We start from the raw sequence: 21,767 nt of genomic DNA, 5'->3' as shown, positions 1-21,767 counted from the left end.
GCCATTTCAGCCTTTTTAAGGCTACCTGATCAGCCTTCTCTTTTCAAGTCCCCTGTTGTAAATTGATTCTTGAAGGGTATCACTCACATGTTTCTTCCTGTTCCTTTCGTGATGCCTCAGTGGGACTTGAACCTTGTTCTTACTCATTTGATGTGCGCTCCTTTCGAGCCACTTCACAATTGCCCTCTTCGTCTTCTCACTCTTAAGACTGCCTTCCTGGTTGCCATCACCTCGGCCAGGAGAGTGAGTGAGCTCCAGGCTCTTTCTACCAAACCTCCTTTCCTTTCTGTCCATCCGGAAAAAGTTGTCTTGAGAACGCGTCCCTCTTTCCTGCCCAAGGTAGTCACAGCCTTCAACATCGGGCAGTCCATCACCTTGCCCACCTTCCTTCCGCCTCTGCATCCCTCGAAAGAGGAAGAGTGGCTCCACCGTCTGGACCCAAAACATGCGCTCTCATTCTATCTGGACCGCACACGCCAGTTCCGTGTGGACGACCAGCTCTTTGTTGGTTACGTGGGCGCTAGAAAGAGACGGACGGTGCACAGACGGACCATCTCTCTGTGGGTCGTGTTGTGCATCAAGGTATGCTACTCTTTGGCTAAAAAGGAGCCTCCTGTTGGGCTGGGGACCCATTCCACTCAGGCCACAGCGGCTACTACTGCCCTGGGTCGGGGAGTTCCCTTGCAGGACATCTGTCAGGCAGCTACGTGGGCCTCGCTGCACATGTTTGCTAGACACTACTGTCTGGACAGCCAAGTCCGGAGAGACGGCTTCTTTGGCCGTTCTGTTCTCCAGGACTTTCTGGTTTGATCTTGGTTCGCAGACCCACCAGCGGGATTGATATTGCTGGGGTATCTATTCTAAGGTAAGGACTCTAACACTAACCTGTTTCTTTCAGATGCACAAGTGACTTACCTTCGGTAACGATATATCTGTAAGAAACAGTAGTTAGTGTCAGATTCCTTAACGTCCCACCCATCCTCCCCGTTCTGCGAACCGATATCTAGGGTTACGGTTCTTCCCTTTGAGGGCCCTAGTTTCATGGCACCAGTGTTGGTTTGTATCATGGCTCTGCATTCCTGGCGCGGAAAAGCTGTGTATAAGAACTGATGTCAGCGCGCAAGGGCGGTGTCTAAGTACTCCGACGTCATCCCAGGTGCCCAACGACGACTGACGCAGAGCCGCAGACAACGTCTACTGATGTGCAAGGGTACTGCTACGCAAAACTTTCTGGATCCAGTCCGACGCCTGGGGATATTCTAAGGTAAGGAATCTAACACAAACTACAGTTTCTTACCGATATATTGTTACCGAAGGTAAGTAACTTGTGCATTATGTTTATTTTGAAGATGTTACACAGCACCACCAAAAACAGGTTACAAAGCTGATAGTTACCAAAATCGTTCCCAAGGGAGTGACCTATTGGTTTTTCCAGTGCTTGTTCAAGGTAGTGGAATACATTGCATACCCTAACTTATAGAATTCGTTGCTTATTGATCCAAACCTAGACACTAAATCCTGATGTTCATACCAATCTGCTGTTTCTGAGCGTAGAAGAGAGCATATAACGATGTTTTTTTAACCTACAGTGATCATTTTATGAAAGAGTATAAAAATAAAGTAAAAGTTTCCATTTCGCGATTCACTGCTGACATAGGCAGTACCAGCCAGGTTTCCCTGCTGCATCCTTTTGCTGCTGCATATTACCCTGTGTTTAATCGAATTGCATCTTGACAGTAAACCATACTACTCCTTTGGCCTGACTCTCAGCTATTTCCTGGGTGTTGCTTCGCGCTGACATGCCCCAGTTGGCATCAAAGGAACTTCAGTAGATCAAAAGCTTCTGATTTTCCTCTTTTGGAACCATTAGTAGTCCACTGGTAATTGAACGTGAAGGTGTGGTGTCCAGAGAGTGACTTTGAATGAGTTCCACCACGATTACAGGCCATTATAAGTTTCACCACTGGAATCGGGCTAAAACCCCGTGAGCCAGATTTGCTGGGTCCAGTTTCACATGTTTTTGCTGATTCTGGGCCTGTTTCCCCACACATCCTCTTTCCTTTCAGGAAGGGAAAAATGTAATTGGAAACTCATTAGGTTTTACCTTGTAATACTTGTAGTTGGGCGGTTGTGGTACTTTTCCCTCCTAAGCCCCACCCTGCCAGTCTTCCCTGTGAGGACACCTGCACCCACCCCTCCTCAAGCCCTACACTCTCAATCTCTCCTGTGGGGTCTCATCTGCGCCCAGTTCATAATGGGGCCCATAATGGTCAATTGTTAATAATTTTTACAGGTGCCTAGAGCGCTATTAAAAGGGTATGGCTACTTGCAAATAAATACATTGAAAATACTGAGTAACTTGCACGTTGGTAAATTTCTTTTTTAAGCAATAGTTATTCAAGAAATTGTTTTGCTTATTATTTATGTAATTTTATGCTAGGGTGTTTGGGCAAAATACTTTGAAACTTAGGTGCATTATTAAAAGTTGTTTTTATTTCCTCAGGGACTTGAAAGCAGGAAATATTCTTCTTGGAGAAGATGGCTCTGTGCAGATTGCAGGTATAATTTCACATTTTTTTCGGGAGGAGCAAATCTCTTAACTTTTTAAATTTTTCAGAAAATAAGTTTAATGCTTTTGAAGTCTTGTTTCTCACCTTATGCTTTCATGTATTCAGCATTACCGCTTGTTGCTCAATTGTGTTTTCTTAAGGCATGGCTTAGTTAGGAGTGTTTTAATTGCCTGTCAAATGTTTGCCCTGCAGTTTTCCACCTTCACTATCGTCTCAAATATATCTGCATCACTTCCAAGTGGCCTAATTGTGGCTTTTTGGCACAGTGTAAAACGTAAATATATAGTATGGGCATGTAATTATTATGAAAGGTTTTACCTATGTCAACAGACAACCAAAATCGTCACTTACAAAGGTCCCACCTTACAAGACAATTTAATGCGATTTCTCTTTAGTTTAATTTTTGTTGTGTTTTCTGACATAGTGGTTTTGTCTTTTTTTTGATGCGGTAGTGAATTTGAGACCGCTTTAGCTGACTCACCAGACATTTTTTTTATTGCTTTTATAGTATACATAGACAGAGTAGCTTTTAGTCAGCGGGCTTCATCCAGTAGTCGGTTAAATTGTCAGTTACCTGATGCTTAAGCCCATCATAGCATACAGTATTGAGCAATGGGTCAGACCAGTTTTCTTATTGGCTCCCTTCCCTACAAGTAACTTAACAATGCTTGTACATATGCTTCACATCTCCGAAAAATAGATCCCTTCTCCTTAGTGACAAAAGTGATACAAAGTGTGCAATTTTATTTTTATGCTAAATTTGAATGTCCACAATTTTCTTTTGCCTGCAACATGAGTGCCCAGTTAAATGACAATTTATTTTCCAGCTCTTTTTAGGTCCCGCCTAGGAAGCACATGCACGGTCTCTTTGAGACATGCTGTATCTACAATGTGGACTTCGAGCACCGCCTATCTTTTTCATTGGTTCCTGTTACTGGCCTTCATAAATGGCTGTTTTGTTTTGGGGTGAAAATGCTTAAAAGTCCTTCCTTTTGGTCTTTTGTAACCTCTCATGAGGACTGCCCCTGTTACATGTTCTCTTACTCTTTCTGTTATTCATGGTATTCGTAGAGCACATTTTTTTTTTGTGGCCTGCTGCTGCTAGTTTTTGTTCCCCGACAACGCGCTTCGCGCTTATCTTGTTTAGTATTTACAGCCTTTTTTGTGTTTGCTGCTCGTTTTAGTTTCCTGACAACACGTTTCGCGCTTATCTTGTCGCACGAATATTGCATTTCCCATGGATCCTTGCTGCAACATACGAATAATCTTTAATACCCATTATATTAGCATCATTGATTGTTTTCTTGGCCTGTAATCCCTATTTGTGTAAATGCTGCAGAAGCTCGCTTTGACTGTGATTTCAGACGTTCCTCGAATAACTGTGGTGCTTCTTATACGTGGACTACATTGCCCATGAATCGTTGCTGCAACATGACGCGATCTACATGCGTGTCGCAATCCCGGTATGTACCACAGCCCCATGATTCCATGGAGTTGATAGGACGTGTAATTGGCACTCGTGGCTTCTTTTAACCGCTTCCGCGCTACCGCGTTTTCCCGCTGTGCGCTGGAATTTCAAAAATGGCTTGTTTATGACAAAGCCAGCTCGTCATCCGCGTAGCGCAGGTAACGCCCATGACGAGCTGGCTTTGTCATTAGCGTGGAAGGGGTTAATAGCAGCTCTTAATGCCGTGCCAGTGCCTCTGACTTGGCATTGGAGAGGGTAGATTTTGCACTGATTTCCTGTCTTGCACGTAGAACCTGTTTAAGAGTGAATCTAATCAGGGACTGGTGTGTGCTTACCATTACTATGTACAGTATGTCATTGTTACCACTGTTTTGGCTTGTACACTGGCTTTCTGGTGACAATCTAAGTTAGTCTGAAATACACTCCGATCTTAGTTATGAAAGACTTTGGACAGTATCTTCTGCTACACAGTTCAAGTTAACTCACGGACAAGTCCTTTCATAATAAGCTACAAACTACACATTGCATTTTAGAATTGCCTTCAAATGTAATTACTTCTCGTTGAAATCACATCCTGAATCCAATTTTTTGGACACGGTGCTCTCTTCTAGGGAATTTTACATCTGAATCAGAATAAATGCCCTTACTCAACTCTCAAACTTTATGTAACCTTTGTGTTGGGACGGCATAATAACTGTCAACAATGCCTGCGAGAATGGGTCTTCCGTCGGCATTCACGCAGGAAGTAATAAAAAAAAAAGCTGCCCTGTTCCCAAGGGTAAATTTCAATCCCTGGTTGCACAGCACTCAGGATAATGTGCTGCATGGTTTAACACTTCTAAGGTCCCAAAGGCGAGACCAGATGGCTATTCCAATGCATGTTTAAAGTGGTTTCTAGTCAATATCAACAAGAGAGAAAGGGCATGAGTAGGCACTCCTGTACCCCAACCAAATGTAAATTAACAACAAAGGAGTGACTGTGATAAAGGTGCTATCAAACTAAGATAGTGAGGTGTAATATTATTTCGCTCTGTGCTGCACATGTGATCAATGCTCACACACGTGCATGCGCACAGCGAAATCTATCTAACTCCCTATGCACGCCCAATAGGTCCTCCTCTAAGGATGAAACCTGATGGGCTTTATAGTCACCCAGTGTTAAAAAGAGGGAAAGAACCTTGCTTATTAGAAGGACCCTCCCTCACCACTAGTTGGTGACATGCTTCATCATTGGGTCCCTGCTGGGGTGACCGAATGTCCCCCCAGCGTGCTACGACGCCTGATTGCAGCGGAGCAGGATGTGGTGAGTGCAACAGTGCCCAAATTAGGAGGTGACTAAACGTGAATGTGTAAGTGTATTAAAAAATGCAAAGGTTGTGCCTTTACAAAAATCTTTAATAATGGCCAACCTGCATTAAGTAAAAACAAAGTGGACGGACTACTCAAGGTTCAGAGTTACGGAACCGGAGTCCTAATAAAGATCAAAAGTTGGTCAACATGGGGCGTGGCCTAGCGGGCGAAGATGGTGGACGTAGCTTGTTAGAGCTCCCGCCGGCCCGACAATAATCCGAAGCATTTATCCTGGCTCCCGGACCCACGAGGTGATACACCGACCTCAACTGGTAGCGGAAGGTGTGGAGAACCCATCGGTGTGCTGGACTAAGCTCCTGCGCCGCCTGACGCTGAACACGCAGCTGCAGCCCTTGGAGGCCTAGCCCCGGCGTGCGCAGCCGGGGCCTCGATTTTGGCGGTGACCGGGACGGGCGTCCCTGGAACGGACCTCCGTTGGCGATCCTTGGTGCCGCCTGGCTCGGCTGAGTTGGCGCCGGAGTGGGGGTCGGAGACCCCATTGCATCCCCCCCGCCTCCTAAGTGGCCTGGTGAGAAGTGGGGCACGGGGAGACGGCAGGGGCCTGAGCATAGCCCTAGAGACCGGGGCCTAGATTTTCGTGCTTCCTGACAGCGAATGGTGGGACCCGGAGCCGGTCCGAACAGCGACCTGGGCGGCCCGCTTGCCATCTAGGGGCGACGCTGACACCCTGGTTGTGCCTCCTGCCCAGTAGCCGACTGTGGGCCCTGCCGGAGTGCCGTCTGGACCCCTGGAGGAGCTGTGGGACGGAGGCGGCTGCGTCGTGGAGCGAGCAGTGAGTACATACGGCCCCAGTGGGGGTGGATGCTAGACCTAGTAGACGGAGTGGGGCAGGAACTGTGGCGTGCTGAGACCCCCCCCCCCCTGCTGTGGAGCCCTGGACGCGGTTGGCCGCCTCCGGTGGGGACTTGCCCCGGAGCCGAAGGAGCCTGGTGCCTGGGTCCCGATCTGCATTGCCTTCTAACAGTGTGTGTCAAGGCCTGAGCTGACCTGATCGTTCTGGGGCGCTGATTGGTGAGGTGGTGGACACCTGGCACCCAGAGTGGACACTTGGGAGGGACCTGCTGGGCACCAAAACGAGGTCAGCTGCATAGTGGCACCAGGTGAGACTGCGGCGGCCCCCTGGTTGCACCTTTGGGACTGAACTGGGGTCCGGTGCGAACCGGTCATTGGTGGAGAAACCCCCCTCTGGGATTGCCATACTCTGGGGCTAAGACATTATCCGACCTGTCCTGCTGCTGCCCGAGAGGAGCTCTGCTGGCTGCTGAAGTTGGACTGCCCTCCATGAGTAACCCAGCCATGACCAGGGGCGGTGGAGGGAGTGGGTCCACCAAGCAGGGACCCATAGACAAATTTACCGGGCCTAGTGGAGGGCCTGGTGCCTCCGGGGGTGGCCAGGGTGCGGGACCCGACAACGCGGCGTTGATGGCGGCGATTACCCAATCTCGGGACATGCTGGACGCTAAAATAGGAGCGGTTGGGGCTGATGTCACTCTGTTGCGACAGGATCTTCGCAACGCTGTAGCCCGCATTGCGGAGGCCGAAACTAGGATCACTGGAGTGGAGGGCGATGTAGGGACACTGAAACAGAAGATGGCGGCCATGGAAAGAATCCAAAAGGGCTTGGCGCTCCGAGTGGAAGACGCGGAAGGGCGGGCGCGCAGAAACAACCTGCGCTTTGTGGGCTTTCCAGAGGACTGCGAGAAGGGGCACATGGATAGCTTCTTGACGCAATGGCTGGAGAGCTGGCTCCCCCGGACGCCCTGTCGCGATGCTTCGTGATTGAACGCGCCCACAGAGCCCTGACGCAAAAACCGCCAACCGGAGAACGACCTCGTCCGGTCATAGCCCGATTGCTGAACTTCCACGACAGAGACGTCATCTTACGGGAAGCAAGAGCCAAGGAGACACTTATGTTTGAAAGTCATAAAATTATGATCTTCCCTGACTATACTAAACTCGTACAGCAGCAACGCCACTCTTTCATGGCAGCGAAAGCTAAGCTGCGTGGCTTGAAGATTCCTTGCTCTATCCGGCCCGTCTCCGGGTCATCTTCCAGTCGAAAACTCACTTTTTGAATCCCCGGAGGAGGTGTTCAGGTGGACTGATGAGACAGTCAGGGTCCGGCCACACGCCCAGCCGGGCTTGGGCTCTGGCCCGTCGCGCGGATCCTCACCGGAGAGGGGCGACCCTGCTACCCGGAGTAAGCGACACAGGAAGTCCAGGTCACGGAAAAGGTCCCTCTCTCGTGATGGCCCGCCTGACGAGACACAACTTGACACTGACCAGTCTGGAAAGGAAAATTGAACTTTTGAGTGCGAGTGCTTCTACAGATTTTGAGGATTCACCGAGGGGATGGCTCGAGGATGGGTTGTGCACGCCTGGTCGTCTGTTCATTGGCGCATAGTGCCGCGGCACGCCACGGATAATGGCCGGGCCTACCCTGGCTTGTGACATTGCCGCCGAATTGTCATGATGTCATAGGCTAATGTTGATGGGGGTGGTGGTGTGGGTTCGGGGTGCTGGTCTTATGGGGCTGCCTAATCCCCCACGGATGGGGGGTGGCCCTGAGGGGAAGGTTCATCGTTTGAGGGAATAGTTGGGATCCATTGGTATGGTTGGCCTTGGACGCTCTGTTTTGGGCCTGAGGCTCCCCATGCCGCGACAGATGCTTCAGTGTTCCGTGGAGCGTAGGGGTGGGGGGTGGGTTCCAGGGGTTGGTTTGTTTGGTGGGGGGGGATGCTGGGGGGGGGGTCTGGGGTGGCCAGGGGGGTTTGTACGTGATTCTTAATACCATACCATTACTTGAGTGGAGTGTCTGGACTGGGTGCTGGGGTCCTCGGGCCATTTCCATCTTGACTATGGTTGATTTACCATCTTCGGGACTCCCTAGGGAGTCAATGAGAATATTAAGCTGGAATGTCAGGGGGATGCTGGACAAAATTAAGAGGGGAGCGGTCTTGCGATGGGGAAAGCGGGAGGCTGCTGATGTCTTGTTGTTGCAAGAGACGCACATGATGGGGACTAAGGTGCTAAGCCTGCAGAGATTTGGTTACCAACAGGTATTTCATGCCGGGTTCTCCAGGGGTTCGAGGGGGGTTGGTATTCTGGTTCACCGCAGACTGGCCTATACTCATGAGCGACAATGGCTGGACCCACAGGGCCGCTACGTTTTTATTAAGGGTATGATTGGTGCTGAACCGGTCGTGTTTGGGAGTGTGTATGCTCCTCCCCCGCTGCAGTGGTCCCTGGCTGAACGGCTGTTTGAGGTGTGGGCGGACATCCCGGAATCCCTGGCTGTGCTGGGTGGTGACTGGAACGATGTTATGGATGTCTGCATGGATCGTAAGAGGCTGCAAGGCACGGTGGTGGCGGCTGTCCCTACCAGACTGAGTGCGGCGTTTGAAGGACTGGGCTGGGTGGATGTCTGGAGGCATGTGCATGCCACGGTGAGAGAATATACGTATGTGTCCGCTGTGCATGGCTCCCTTTCTCGACTGGATTATATTTTCATGCCGGGAGCATTCCTCGACAGAGTGAGAGAAGCCAAAATTCTGCCTAGGGGCTGTCCGACCACTCTCCTGTCGCAGTACGGATAGAGTTACGTAGGAAGCGTCAGCCGTTCCGGTGGAGGATGTCCTCGTGGCATTTTCAATAGGCAGACTATGTTCAACACATGCGTGGCGCGATTGCCCATTACTGGCAGGAGAATCTGGTCGAGGGCGTCGACGCAGCGTCGGTCTGGGAGGCTCTGAAGCCTACACTGAGAGGCGTAGATATAGCGTGGTGCGCGGCCGCCCGTCGTCGTCGGGAAGCTATTGTTGCGGCAGCGTTGCAGGTTGAACGCCTAGAACAGCGGAGTCGGAGAGAGGGGGACGGGGTGACTGTTTGGTTGCTCCTGCAGGCACAACAGTCCTACGCATCTATTTTGATGGACGAGGCTTGGCAGGCATGGCTGGCCACGCAGAGCAGGGTGTATCAGTGGGGAGATAAGTCCTGTACTATGCTCCATAGGCTATGTCAACACGTCATGCAGCCAGTTACATTGCCGAGACTCACGGACGGGGAGGGAGTTTCTATTACAGACCCAGCTGCTCTGGCGGCGAGTTTTGCCCATTATTACGCAGACCAATATGCTCAACGGGACTGCCTCCCGGCTGATGCGATTGACAAATTTATTGCGCATCTGCCCCCCCGGGCTGTTTCCGATGACACAAGGAAATCCCTGGACCTTCCCCTTACAGCAGAGGAGCTGGGTGAGGCTTTGGGACAACTTAACACCGGGAAGGCGCCCGGACCAAGTGGCTCCCTGTGAATTTTATAAAAAGTTTCATCTTCAATTAGGGTCCCATTATAGGGAAGCGCTGGAGTTGGCGAGGAAACAGGGTTGCATGCCGGCAGACTGGCGCCACGCCGAAGTTGTGGTCTTTCAGAAGCCCGGTAGGCCCCCGGACCGTCACGAATCGTATCGCCCCATATCCCTGCTCAATTTTGAGGCTAAATTACTGGCAAAAGCTCTGGCTAATCGCCTCCTCCCATACGTGGCTGAACTGGTACATCCGGATCAAGCGGGCTTCATGCCACATAGGGCAACATGGCACAACATCAGGCGAGCGCAGACGGCCATCGAAGCCATAAGGGCTTCCGGGGGAGCGAGCGGCCTTATTACTAGCGGACATAGACAGGGCATTTGACTCGGTCAGCTGGACCTACCTATTCGCCCTCCTACCACGCCTTAACCTAGGCCCAGTGTTTATTTCCTATATCAAACTACTGTACACTGATTTAACTGCTTCAGTGCGGGTGTCCGGGGCGATCTCGGAGAGATTCTCGGTAGGCCGGGGGACCCGGCAAGGGTGCCCACTGTCCCCCTACCTCTTTGCGTTGGCCATGGAGCCCCTGGCTTCTTGGGTACGTATTGATGCACAGCTTCGCGGCTTTGTGTGGAGTGGGGGACTCTCCGATAGAATTGCGCTCTATGCGGATGATGTCCTCTTCTTCCTTACAGACCTCAACCGGTCCGGCCCCCGTGTCTTGGAGATTATGCGCATATTCGGCGAGGTGTCGGGGCTCTTCCTCAATCCACGTAAGTCCACCCTTTGGGTACTGGGCGGGGGTTCCGGTGTCTACCCCTGGGCGTCGGCATTACAGGTGGCAGCTGGGGGACTGAAATATCTGGGAGTCTTCCTGTCCGAGTCCGCTGACATAGCGTGGGAGTGCAACGTGCTGCCGGTATGGGAGAAGGTTCAAGCAGACATCAAGACGTGGTCCCGGATGCCTCTTACAATCTTTGGAAGGTCTGCGATTTACAAAATGGATGCACTCCCGCACATGCTGTACCAATTACAGAACCACCCATATAAGATAGACCCACAGTGGTTTCGTCGGGTCAACTCAGTACTGGGCCGCTTTCTATGGGCCGGGGGCGCCGCCAGGGTGGCACTGCGGACATGCTTCCTGTCCACTTACTGCGGAGGGCTGGCCACATCGGACCTCTTATCTTACTATCAGGCCTCCCACCTATTAGTTCTTAACGAGTGGTGGTACGGCGACAGAGGAGACCCTGCATATGCCCTCGAGCGCTCGTTGATGGGCGACACCACACTCCACACACTACTGTATTCGGCCAGGCTGCGGAAAGAATTGCCTCGGGCCACACAGGTGGTCTTCATGGTCTGGCGCCAGGCGTTGCGCCGCATGGGATGGTGGGGTAAATTGACAGCGGAGACCCCACTGTGGAAGAACGGACTACTTCCCGCTTTGTCCTCGTTGCTGGGATTTGGGGGCTGGGATTCCATTGGAATCTCTTCCCTTGGACATGTTCTGACTGGGACTACACTTAAATCCTTTCAGGACCTCAGCTCGGAATTTCACATGCCCAAGTCCCAATTCTTTTAAATACCTACAATTCCGCCACGCGCTTGCTCCAAGCTTGGTCGGCCTGAAGCGACTGCCGGAATTCAGTCCAGTGGAAGCCAAAATCTTTATGGGCGACCTGGGAGACAAGAAGGTGTCCCGAATTTATCAAACCCTAGTCACTCATTGCTCCGCTTCTTTGCTCCCGCTCAAAGACTCCTGGGAAAAAGATGTTGGCCCCTTAGATGAGGACGATTGGAGGGAAGCCTTGGAGTCACCACGGGGGGCTGCAATCACGGTACGTCTCCGACTGATCCAGTTTAAATATCTACACAGGGCATACTATACCCGGGAGAGATTGTGGAGGGCGGGCCTGATTGCTCGCTGAATCTCACAATGATGCATTGTACTAATCGTTTCTAAATCGTGAAACGTTCATTTGAAAATGCAGTGTTTTAAAAGAAACTTCATCATGCCCAAATAGTTAGGGTCAAAAACGTGGAGTAATCAGGGAACACCCCTCCAAAAGCGGGAGAAATGCTAGGCAATTGCAATGGTCGCGAATGTTAGTAAACTCACTTCCTTAGAGGCATAATCACGCCCCTTTGGTAAAGACAGCGTGGGACTCCTTCACGCGGTGTCTATCTGATGGGAAAAGAAACCGCAAAGAGTCAACACGAGCGAGATGATCAAGAAATCGATTTTTAGGAGAAAGGTGGCAGGGAGGCCTTACTTCGGCACCCGCGACTCCCCTCTGTATACCTGCTCTCTCGGCTGCTGTCTTCCGGGAGTGGCGGAAAGCGAGAGGGATCGGCTTAAGTATGATGATTGCGTGATTGGCTAGGCGTGCTCTGGTGGGTGGGTGACGTCAATAAGTAACCGACGCGCCCAACGCCTTAAAGCTGAACAGGCCCGGGAAGAAGGTTTAGAAGTAAGGGTTCGAATCCCGGTGTGGTATAGATGTATTGAGGGTTGACCCGCCCTGATTTCATAAGAATAATAATAATAACACTGCTAAAGGTGTAAATGTTATTGGATTGAATTAGAACCCTGTGTGAGTACTATTTTTCTAAGTAGCGGGCAACCTGTAATTGTATACGCAAATGGTGCGAGACAAGTATTAGAGAGGGAATAGACATTCTTACCGAGGGCAGATGCCTATTGGCGTTGGACCGCAAACAGTTCCATACTAGTGAATGTATAGACTAGTGAAAGGTACAGACGGTTCATAACCTTTGGGAATGTGTATGACACCCGAGTGGGTATTCATATGTAGGGACCTACATCTACCCCTCTAATATTGGCTATATCTCTATGCATGATAAACTCCTCAGAGAAAAAATACTCAAAAACTAGTACTCAAAAGTAGTACTCAAAGAGTAGAAGGCAAAGTGGGGCATAGTCACAGGTCAGTGGGCAAAAAACTTCTATGAAACTGGAACTGAATATATCTATCTCCTTAGCACACTGCCCCATGGTATGTCATCATTGAGGCCAGTTTTATTAGTGCCAAGGCGATACACCCAGCGTTGTTCTTTCTCGAATAATGTGGACTCAGAACCACTTTCCAGGTGCTCCAGGTTTGTCCAATCCAGATCATTCGGTGTGTGATTAAATTGTAGAAAATGGGAGGTCAATTTTGTTGTTGATTTCTTACAGCGTATGTTGCTACGATGTTCACATATCCTGATTTTTATGCGTCTAGATGTCATCCCCACATACTGTAGACTGCATCTGCAAGTAATCAGGTACACAACACTCGAGGTGTTACAATTTGTGTGGCTGCGTTTTTCCCATCGTGTGCCGTCCTTCAGATCCAGAAACTTTGTGTGTGAGGTGAGATGGCAAATGTTGCAATTCCCACATGGGTGGTGTCCTATGACTGGTGGTAATCCCCACGCGTTAAGAACACTGGGTAATTCTCCAATTTTTGGATATACATTTGCTCACTGCGATTTCGAGTCCAAACATATCCTGAGTCCCAGGAACCCATACAGCAATAACATCGCCGTATGGCGACGCTACTTGCCCCAGTATTGGAACTTTCATAGATTCCCATGCTTTGTATCATTCCCCGTCGTCGGAATGGGAGCCTCGGTAGTATAAAAACCATAGAAACAAAAGAGAAACTTAGGCCTAGGCCTCATCTCATTTTGTATCCTATCACCCTCTTTTTGTAAAAAGAGACCAAACTTTTGCCAGGACCAATCAGAGCAGCCTCACCCTCTGGAACCTTCCTGAGAGAGCTCAGAGCCTCAGATTTTTCTACCGCACGTTGTGCTAGGGAGTCTCCACTGAGCTCTGCTCAGCTTTTCATTCTACTTCTGGATTTCTTCAAGTTTCTACTGGATCAACATGTCTGACAAGGAGAAGAAGGCCTTGTTCAGGGCCTGTGCCTCTTGTGGGAAAAAACGTCTTTTTGTGGAGGATAAGCATGACAATTGTATTTACTGCTTATATCCTGACCACAAGGCCACAGAGTGCAAGATCTGCAGAACCTTCTCCAACAAGACTCTTCGGGACAGGGAAGGTCATCTGTTAACCTGGCTTCAAAAAATGAAGACTCGCAAAGAGGTGCTCTCTTCGGAGGAGGAAGATACCACGTCTTGTGCTTCCTCTCACAGATCGAGGAAGAGGGGTAGGTCTCCTCCGGGATCTTCTACATCTCAGCCCTCCCTTCAGGCCCCTCACAAGATCTCTGATAGGTCTGAGAGGGCTGGTCCCCTTCAATCTCCTCACGGAAGTGTAAAGGAGAGGCAGGGACAGGCTGCTGGAGTGAGTGCAACTTTAAAGGACGTGAAGGAGGTTCCTCTGTCTCCCCCTCCGTCCAAAAAGGCCAAATCTAGTGACAAACACTCTTCAGTCACTTCAGGACCTGGGCCGGAAAAGAAACAGCGCCCGTCGACGACGAAAACACCAGGTACGTCGTCGACCGTTTCTTCAGTTAAAGTTCCCGCCGTTTCTGTGGCTCCGTCGACGGTAGCGCCCTCCACGATGACTTCGTCGTCATTCAAGGTCCCCAGTTCGTCGGCGCTAACATCTTCCACGTCGACGACTGCAAGCAAGGTACTGTCGACGGCAGCGGTGTCGACGAGAACTACGTCGACGACGACGACCACCTCGACGACGATGTTGATGACGACGAGTTCGTCTACGAAGCCGTCGACGGTGGTTCCGTCGACGACGAGACCGGCGTCGACGAAAACTATGGTACCGTCCACCATTCCGCTGACATCTTCGTCGACGACTGCTACACCGTCGACGACGGCATCGTCGACGGGACCGTCGATGGGGCAAAAGATGCCTTTTTCAACGCAGAAGATGAAGATTACACCGGAGATGACTTCTCCGCGACGGGTCTCTGCGCATCTTCCTACTATGCTTCTAGACGATGAATCTGAGGAGGATGAAGTTGAAGTTGAGGACGATGATTATGGTCCTGCCTATAGTCCCTCTGACTTGAACGTCAAGATGCAGGAGACAGACACGGAGGAGTGTTACGACCATGCGGGTTGCCAGCAGTCGTATCCATATGTTCGGGAAGAGAGACTTGCTCCGAGTTTGGGCCAGGGCATGGTAGCCATGCCCTCTTCGCTCATTTCTGACCTGCAGCTGATGCTGCAGGATTATCGGAATAGGTTTCCGTCGGAACCTTCTGGACAGTCTGCAGTTCCTACACAGTCACAAGTGCAGCAGGCTATTAGTCTTCCAGTGGCACACCCCTCGCCACCACCAGTTGTACCTGCGGTCCGAGTCCCCACTCCGGATCCCACACCCTTTCATGATGTCCAACAGGATACCTCTTCGGATGAGGAGGCGATACAGGTGGATCCCTTGGTTGATCCGTTGCAAGACCCGGATTTGGATCGAGACAGTGGGCCACAAGATCCGGACGCTGCTGGTCGTGACACGTCCATCTCCCCTCCTGTGGATATAGGGGGTTTTCATCACCTGGTGGAAAGGGCAGCTAAAAGATTTGGATTGCCGATTTCGAGAGAAGAATCGGAATGTTTCCTTTATGACTTTAAGGAACAACACCGGAGATCGGTCAAGTCTATTCCCATCATTGAACATGTATGGGAGGAAGGGATGAAAATTATGCAAAATCCGGCCACGGTGATTCCAGTCCTCCCGCGGCTGGAAAAGACGTATAAGGCTCCGGACGGCAGTCCTGCTTGCCTTCTTGGTCAGCCGAAGCCTGATTCAGTCATCTCTCAGGCGGCTCAAAGCAAGTCCAAGAACCCGTCCACACCTTTGACCACACCACCGGATAAGGACGGTCGACGCCTAGATAACGTGGGGAAGCGGTTTTCCTCAATGGCCAGCTTGCTTGTTAGAGCGTCCAATGCTCTTGCCATCCTCGGCCGATACGACCGACAGATGTGGTGCGACATGGAACCCTTCGTGGAGCAGTTACCAGAACCCACAAAGGAGGAAGCCAAGAAGGTGCTTATAGAGGGGGAAAAGTCTTCTGCTGAGGTTATAGACTGTGCAATGGACATTGCTTCCACGGCATTTCGAGCCTTGGCTGGCTCGGCAGTACTACGACGCCAGGGCTGGTTGAGAGCCACCTGGTTTCGCCAGGAGGTCCAGAATAGGATCCTGGATCTACCATTCGATGGGGACATGCTGTTTGGCAAGCACGTGGACGATGCTCTGCAGAATATCAAAAAGGACACGGACACTGCAAAGGCCTTAGGGTCCCTCACCTACCGGAAAGTCCCCTTTAGGGGCGCACGAGGCAGAGGATTTACATCATACAGAGGGAACCAACAGAGATATTCCTCTCAGCCTTCTCAGTCCTATAAGCCCCAGTACTCCAATCCGCGCCAGGGACAATCGGCGTCTTTCTCTCGCCATCAGCCGCGGGGCCGTCAGACCCGGCAGGGACGTGACAACACCAAGCGTCAATAGCGGCTTTCCGGCTCTACCTACTGTTCCTTCCCTCCCAGTCACATCAGTGGGGGGCAGGATTTCTCTGTGTCTGGAGAACTGGAGATCAATAACATCGGACCAATGGGTCCTCAAAATTGTAGAGAGTGGCCATGTGTTGGAGTTCCAAGACCTTCCTCCGACAAGAGCTCCGGGCACCATCCGCAGGGGACATTTGGGACAACTCCACCTCGAAGCCCATCAACTGTTCCTCAAGGGAGCGATAGAACCGGTGCCTCTGTCCCAGAGGGGCCGGGGTTTCTATTCAAGGTTCTTCCTCGTGCGGAAGACGATAGACACTTGGCGCCCCATCCTAGACCTGCGGGAGCTCAACACCTATCTCGTCAAGCTCTCCTTCAGGATGGTCACTCTCCAGGAAATTCTTCCTCTCTTGAATCCAGGCGACTACTTGGCGTCGCTGGATTTAGAAGACGCGTATTTCCATATTCCGATACATCCAGCTCACAGACAATACCTACGCTTCACAGTGGGAAAGAGCCATTTTCAATTCAAGGTGCTTCCGTTCGGCTTTCGGTCGGCACCAAGAGTGTTCACCAAGGTGTTGGCGCCGGTTGCAGCCTTTCTTCGGAAACAATCTTTAGAAGTTTTTCCTTACTTAGACGACTGGCTCGTCAAGGCAGAACTTCTCATGCAGTGGCAACTTGCATCCATTTGTTCCGTTGCCTGGGCCTTCAGCTGAACGAACGCAAGTCAGTCCTGCTGCCCTCCAGAACAGCCAGATTCCTGGGATCCGTGTTGGACACCACGCACTGTACAGCTGGTCCCTCGGAGGAACGACAACAAAAGTTGATGATTTCGGCTCGACTACTCTGCCGCAAACAATTCCTGTCTGTCTGCCAATACAAATCCCTTCTCGGGTCGATGTCATCCTGCATACCATTTGTACCACATTGCAGGCTGCGAATGCGTCCTCTGCAGGAGGAGCTAGACAAGCAATGGCGCCAGGCAGAGGGGTCATTCAACGACAAGGTGGTGGTGACAGCAGCGATGAGACAGGCGAGCGAATGGTGGCTTCTAAAAAGCAATATCGCCCAGGGTCTGTCATTCAGGAGTTCACCTTCACCCATGGTGCTGACCACAGACGCGTCACTGGAGGGCTGGGGTGCAGTTCTCCGAGAGCTTCAAGTCAGTGGCCACTGGAGTCCAGGACAGCGCCGGTGCCATATCAATTTCCTGGAACTAAAGGCCATTCGGTTGGCCTTGCAAGCTTTTCTGCCCAGAGTTCGCAACCATTCAGTGCTGGTCCGGACGGACAATACTACGGCCATGCACTACGTCAACAAACAAGGAGGCACCAAATCGCTGACTCTGTCCGCAGAAGCTCAGCGGATTTGGGATTTTGCGATTCTGAACAACATCACTCTGAAAGCCGAACACCTGGCGGGAACTCTCAATGTCAAGGCGGATGCCTTGAGTCGACAGACGGAGGTGACTCACGAGTGGGAGTTGAATCAAACCATTCTGGACAGGGTGTTCTCAGTCTGGGGGACACCAACCATCGACCTCTTTGCTTCACCGGAGAACGCCAAATGCCGGTTCTACGCAAGCAAAGTTCACCATCAGGGGTCCCTGGGGAACGCTCTTTCGATGGCTTGGTACAGCGCATTCTTTTACGCTTTTCCTCCAATTCCCCTCATTCCTCGAGTCCTCAGGAAATTGAAGGCGGAGCCCTGCAAGATGATTCTAATTGCTCCAGCATGGCCCAGACAATTCTGGTACACCGAGCTTCTGAGGCTCTCCCGAGCTCCTCCGATTCACTTCCAACCCATTCCGTCCCTGTTGTCCAGGAATCAGGGGCAGGTTTACCATCCGGATCCGACATCACTCCACTTGACAGCGTGGCTCCTGAACACAGAGAGTTCAGTCATCTAATGCTCTCTCAGGAATGCCGGGAGGTCCTGGCTCATGCCCGAGCACCAAGTACCAATAAGACTTACAAGGCGAAATGGAAAAGATTCTGCCTGTGGTGTCAACGTCAAGGTCTCCATCCTTACACTTCCCAACCCCATCAATTCTTGCCATATTTACTATCTCTGGCTAAGTCGGGGTTGGCACATTCATCTGTAAAGGTACATCTGGCGGCCATATCGAGGTATCGACGCGATTCTTCGGGTCCGTCCTCATGGTCCTCTTGGGTTGTCAAACAATTCTTGAAGGGATTATTCCGTATGTATCCTCCAGTTCGTCCTCCTCCTCCAGTGTGGCAGCTCAACCTGGTCTTGGCGCAACTCATGAAGGCTCCGTTTGAGCCTGTACACAAAGCAGACTTAAAGTTCTTGTCTTGGAAGCTGGCCCTCCTGGTGGCTCTCACATCAGCGAGACGAGTGAGTGAGCTTCAAGCACTCTCCATAGTGCATCCATTTTTGCAATTTAAAAAGGAGGTTCTTATCCTTCGGACCAATCCAAAATTTATACCGAAGGTACCATCGGAGTTTCACTTAAATGAACCCTTGATTCTGAAATCTTTCTTTCCGCACCCTTCTACGCCTGCGGAACGCACGCTCCATTCTTTGGACGTTCAGAGATGCTTAAAGTTCTACTTGGAGCGCACACGTCCTTTTCGGAAGACGACTCAGTTGTTTGTGTCCTACAGTGCACCACGAAAGGGATTGCCTTTTGCAAAGAGTGGCATTTCCCGCTGGATCTCCAGTGCGATTCAGTTCTGTCATCAGGAAGCTGGCAAGCCACTGGATGGAAGAGTCAGGGCACATTCCACGAGATCAGTGGCGTCATCAGTGGCTCTCTTTTCAGGAGTGGCCATTAAGGACATATGCAGGGCAGCAACGTGGAGCAGTACTCATACCTTCACGAAACACTACTGCCTGGAGTCTGCAGGACGAGACGACGCGGCTGTTGGTCAAGCAGTCCTGCGGAATCTTTTTCATTGAGAGGTGAGCTTTCCCTACGATCCCTCCAGCCTGGTGAGCACATTTTGTTTGTTTTGCTATGCTTTATGTATTGCTTATATGGTTATGTGATGCCATGTATGTACAAAATGTGTTCTTCGTAATTTACTGCTAGCTACTCTGATACAAAGCATGGGAATCTATGAAAGTTCCAATACTGGGGCAAGAAAACCAGTTACTTACCTGTAACTTTGGTTCCCCAGTATTGGTACCGCCTCCCCGGGGAAAGCTCAGCCTGGTTACAGAGTTAGTGGCGGTTTGCACAACGGCTACGAAAATCTGAGGCTCTGAGCTCTCTCAGGAAGGTTCCAGAGGGTGAGGCTGCTCTGATTGGTCCTGGCAAAAGTTTGGTCTCTTTTTACAAAAAGAGGGTGATAGGCCTAGGCCTCATCTCATTTTGTATCCTAAGTTTCTCTTTTGTTTCTATGGTTTTTATACTACCGAGGCTCCCATTCCGACGACGGGGAATGATACAAAGCATGGGAATCTATGAAAGTTACCAATACTGGGGAACCAAAGTTACAGGTAAGTAACTTGTTTTCATAGACGACGTGTTTATGATTTGGCAAAGTGATGAGACCATGCACGTGTGTGAGCATTGATCACATGTGCAGCACAGAGCGAAATAATATTACACCTCACTATCTTAGTTTGATAGCACCTTTATCACAGTCACTCCTTTGTTGTTAATTTAAAGTGGTTTCTAAACAGTAGCTACCTGAAATGTGAATCCTTTGTTACATGAGGATTTATTCTGGACTCCTTCACAATACGCATCAGTATTTTAAAAAGTTTTTTTTAGTTCAAGCACATGACAGTTACGCAAAAGCAGGGGTGGCATATGCTTTCAATTTTATTTTTGGGGCACATGCTTGCAATTGAAAATAAAAGCGAACCATTGCACCAGCTTGCTAAAACCAGACCTAGGTTATTGCCAGTGCTTGTTTTTGCTTATGACTTTTGAAAGCAGCTTTGGCATGTAGAACTTGGTTATGAACCACATTTTTGGGACCTGGACCCTGTAAAGTTGTATTGCTAATTCATCATCTGTATCAGCACACTTTTAAAAGTGCTATTTCGGGTAGAAATTTCTGTCTGATTTTGCCCAAAGTACTAATAATGCACAGGCTGCATCTTGTCAGGTATTTACTGTTCACAGCAGACACCCTGCTGTATTCTAGAAACCTTATAATTCAGGTTTTCCAATTCATTCAGCCTTTTGCAATTTCTCTAGCCTGTTAACAGGCCTTTGAATTGTGGCCTTCGCAAACTGTGTTGGTTGTACTGAAGGAAATGCGACCTCTCGTAACACAGGGCTATTGTAAATTTTTACTGCTCTCGGTTGGTTAGCACCTAACACTTGTCACCCTGTACACATAGGTACAAAAGGGGGTGGTGATGGACGGAGCATCTGAACCAATTAAACACTCACACCCAGTCAAAAGATCTGGGTTTGATCCATCACCATTCTTTAGCCCACTCTGCCACCCCAGTTCAGACATGACTATATGCAAATCAGTCTGACCCTGTGCCTCATGGGAACAGTCCAGCCCGAACTGCCAAGCCATGCCTTCCCTGGACCGGAAACAAGCTACCGACGACCGGTTTCTAGCATTACAGCTGTCTTCAGCCCGGCTTGCTTGAATCCAGTGGCAAAGTGAACAAGGGACTCACGTCTGAGCATACCCTGCCACACTTATGGCGGCCAAAGCGACCTCTCGTAACACAGAGCTATTGTAAATTTTTACTGCTCTCAGTTGGTTAGCACCTAACACTTGTCACCCTGTACACATAGGCACACTTAACCATATTAAAATATATAAATGATACTACAATAATTATCAATACCGCTATGTTTTCCCACCATTAAAATGTAACGTCACTTCTAAATAAGTATTTTGCCTTATCATTCGATTTCAAATCAACTTTTTCCAACATATTACAGTTGGCAACCCAAACACAGTAAACCTTGGAGAAGTGTGGCTCAATGGTTAGAGCGGCAGACCCTGATGCAGAGGTCTGGCCCGGGACCAGGGTTCAATTCCCGCCTCAACGGGTCTTGGGCTCAATTTCCTCGGAGCTGATAATTCTCGCCTCGGTGCCTATTCTAACCATGGGTCCCACTCTGCAACTCTGGGTAATAGCTTGCTTAATCTCCACAACGGCCCCAACAGCGCTGGGATGCCTGGCTTCACCTTGGGGGTGCCCAGGAGTGGGCATTTCACAGGGAAAAGCCAGGAAGGTTTCCACAGCGGTATGCGTACAGCGCCAAGACACCTCAGGGTATAAGTGCGCTATACAAGTACGAATTCATTTCATTTCATAAGCATATTTGAAGTGAATTTCCATCTTAACTATTAAAAGCTATATTAAAAATACAATGCAAACAAATTCTCTTTCAATAGTTTTTGAAAATATTTTTCTTCTGCTTTCTGGCATTGCGACCCTGCCTGCTGCTTGCTTGCGTTCCTCCTCCCCTCTGTTGAGTGTGACTGTTCGTCTTCATTGCTGCAAACTCTCGAAAGAATGTAGCACAAGTTTGCTTGTGAATAATTATTGGGCAACCCTATTTTTAGCTTATGTGATGATTTCCAAGTTATCTCGCTCATATGAAGAATCTGGCTTAGCAGGCAAGCATGTCCTTTA

The 21,767-nt window shown here is 50.0% G+C and overlaps 1 protein-coding gene across 1 annotated transcript in view; it reads left to right on the top strand.

The window, feature by feature from the left end:
• The window catches only part of OXSR1 (oxidative stress responsive kinase 1), a 633,421-nt gene that overhangs the window by 313,625 nt on the left and 298,029 nt on the right, over positions 1-21,767 (top strand). Inside the window, exon 5 of the mRNA XM_078665259.1 lies at positions 2,504-2,559. Coding sequence (XP_078521385.1) covers positions 2,504-2,559 — 56 coding nt within the window. The remainder of the gene's footprint in view (positions 1-2,503; positions 2,560-21,767) is intronic.

Source organism: Lissotriton helveticus, chromosome 10 (genome assembly GCF_964261635.1).
Source record: "Lissotriton helveticus chromosome 10, aLisHel1.1, whole genome shotgun sequence".
Taxonomy (NCBI): domain Eukaryota; kingdom Metazoa; phylum Chordata; class Amphibia; order Caudata; family Salamandridae; genus Lissotriton; species Lissotriton helveticus.
Note: the sequence above shows the minus strand (reverse complement) of the source record. Positions and strands in the feature narration are given on the sequence as shown.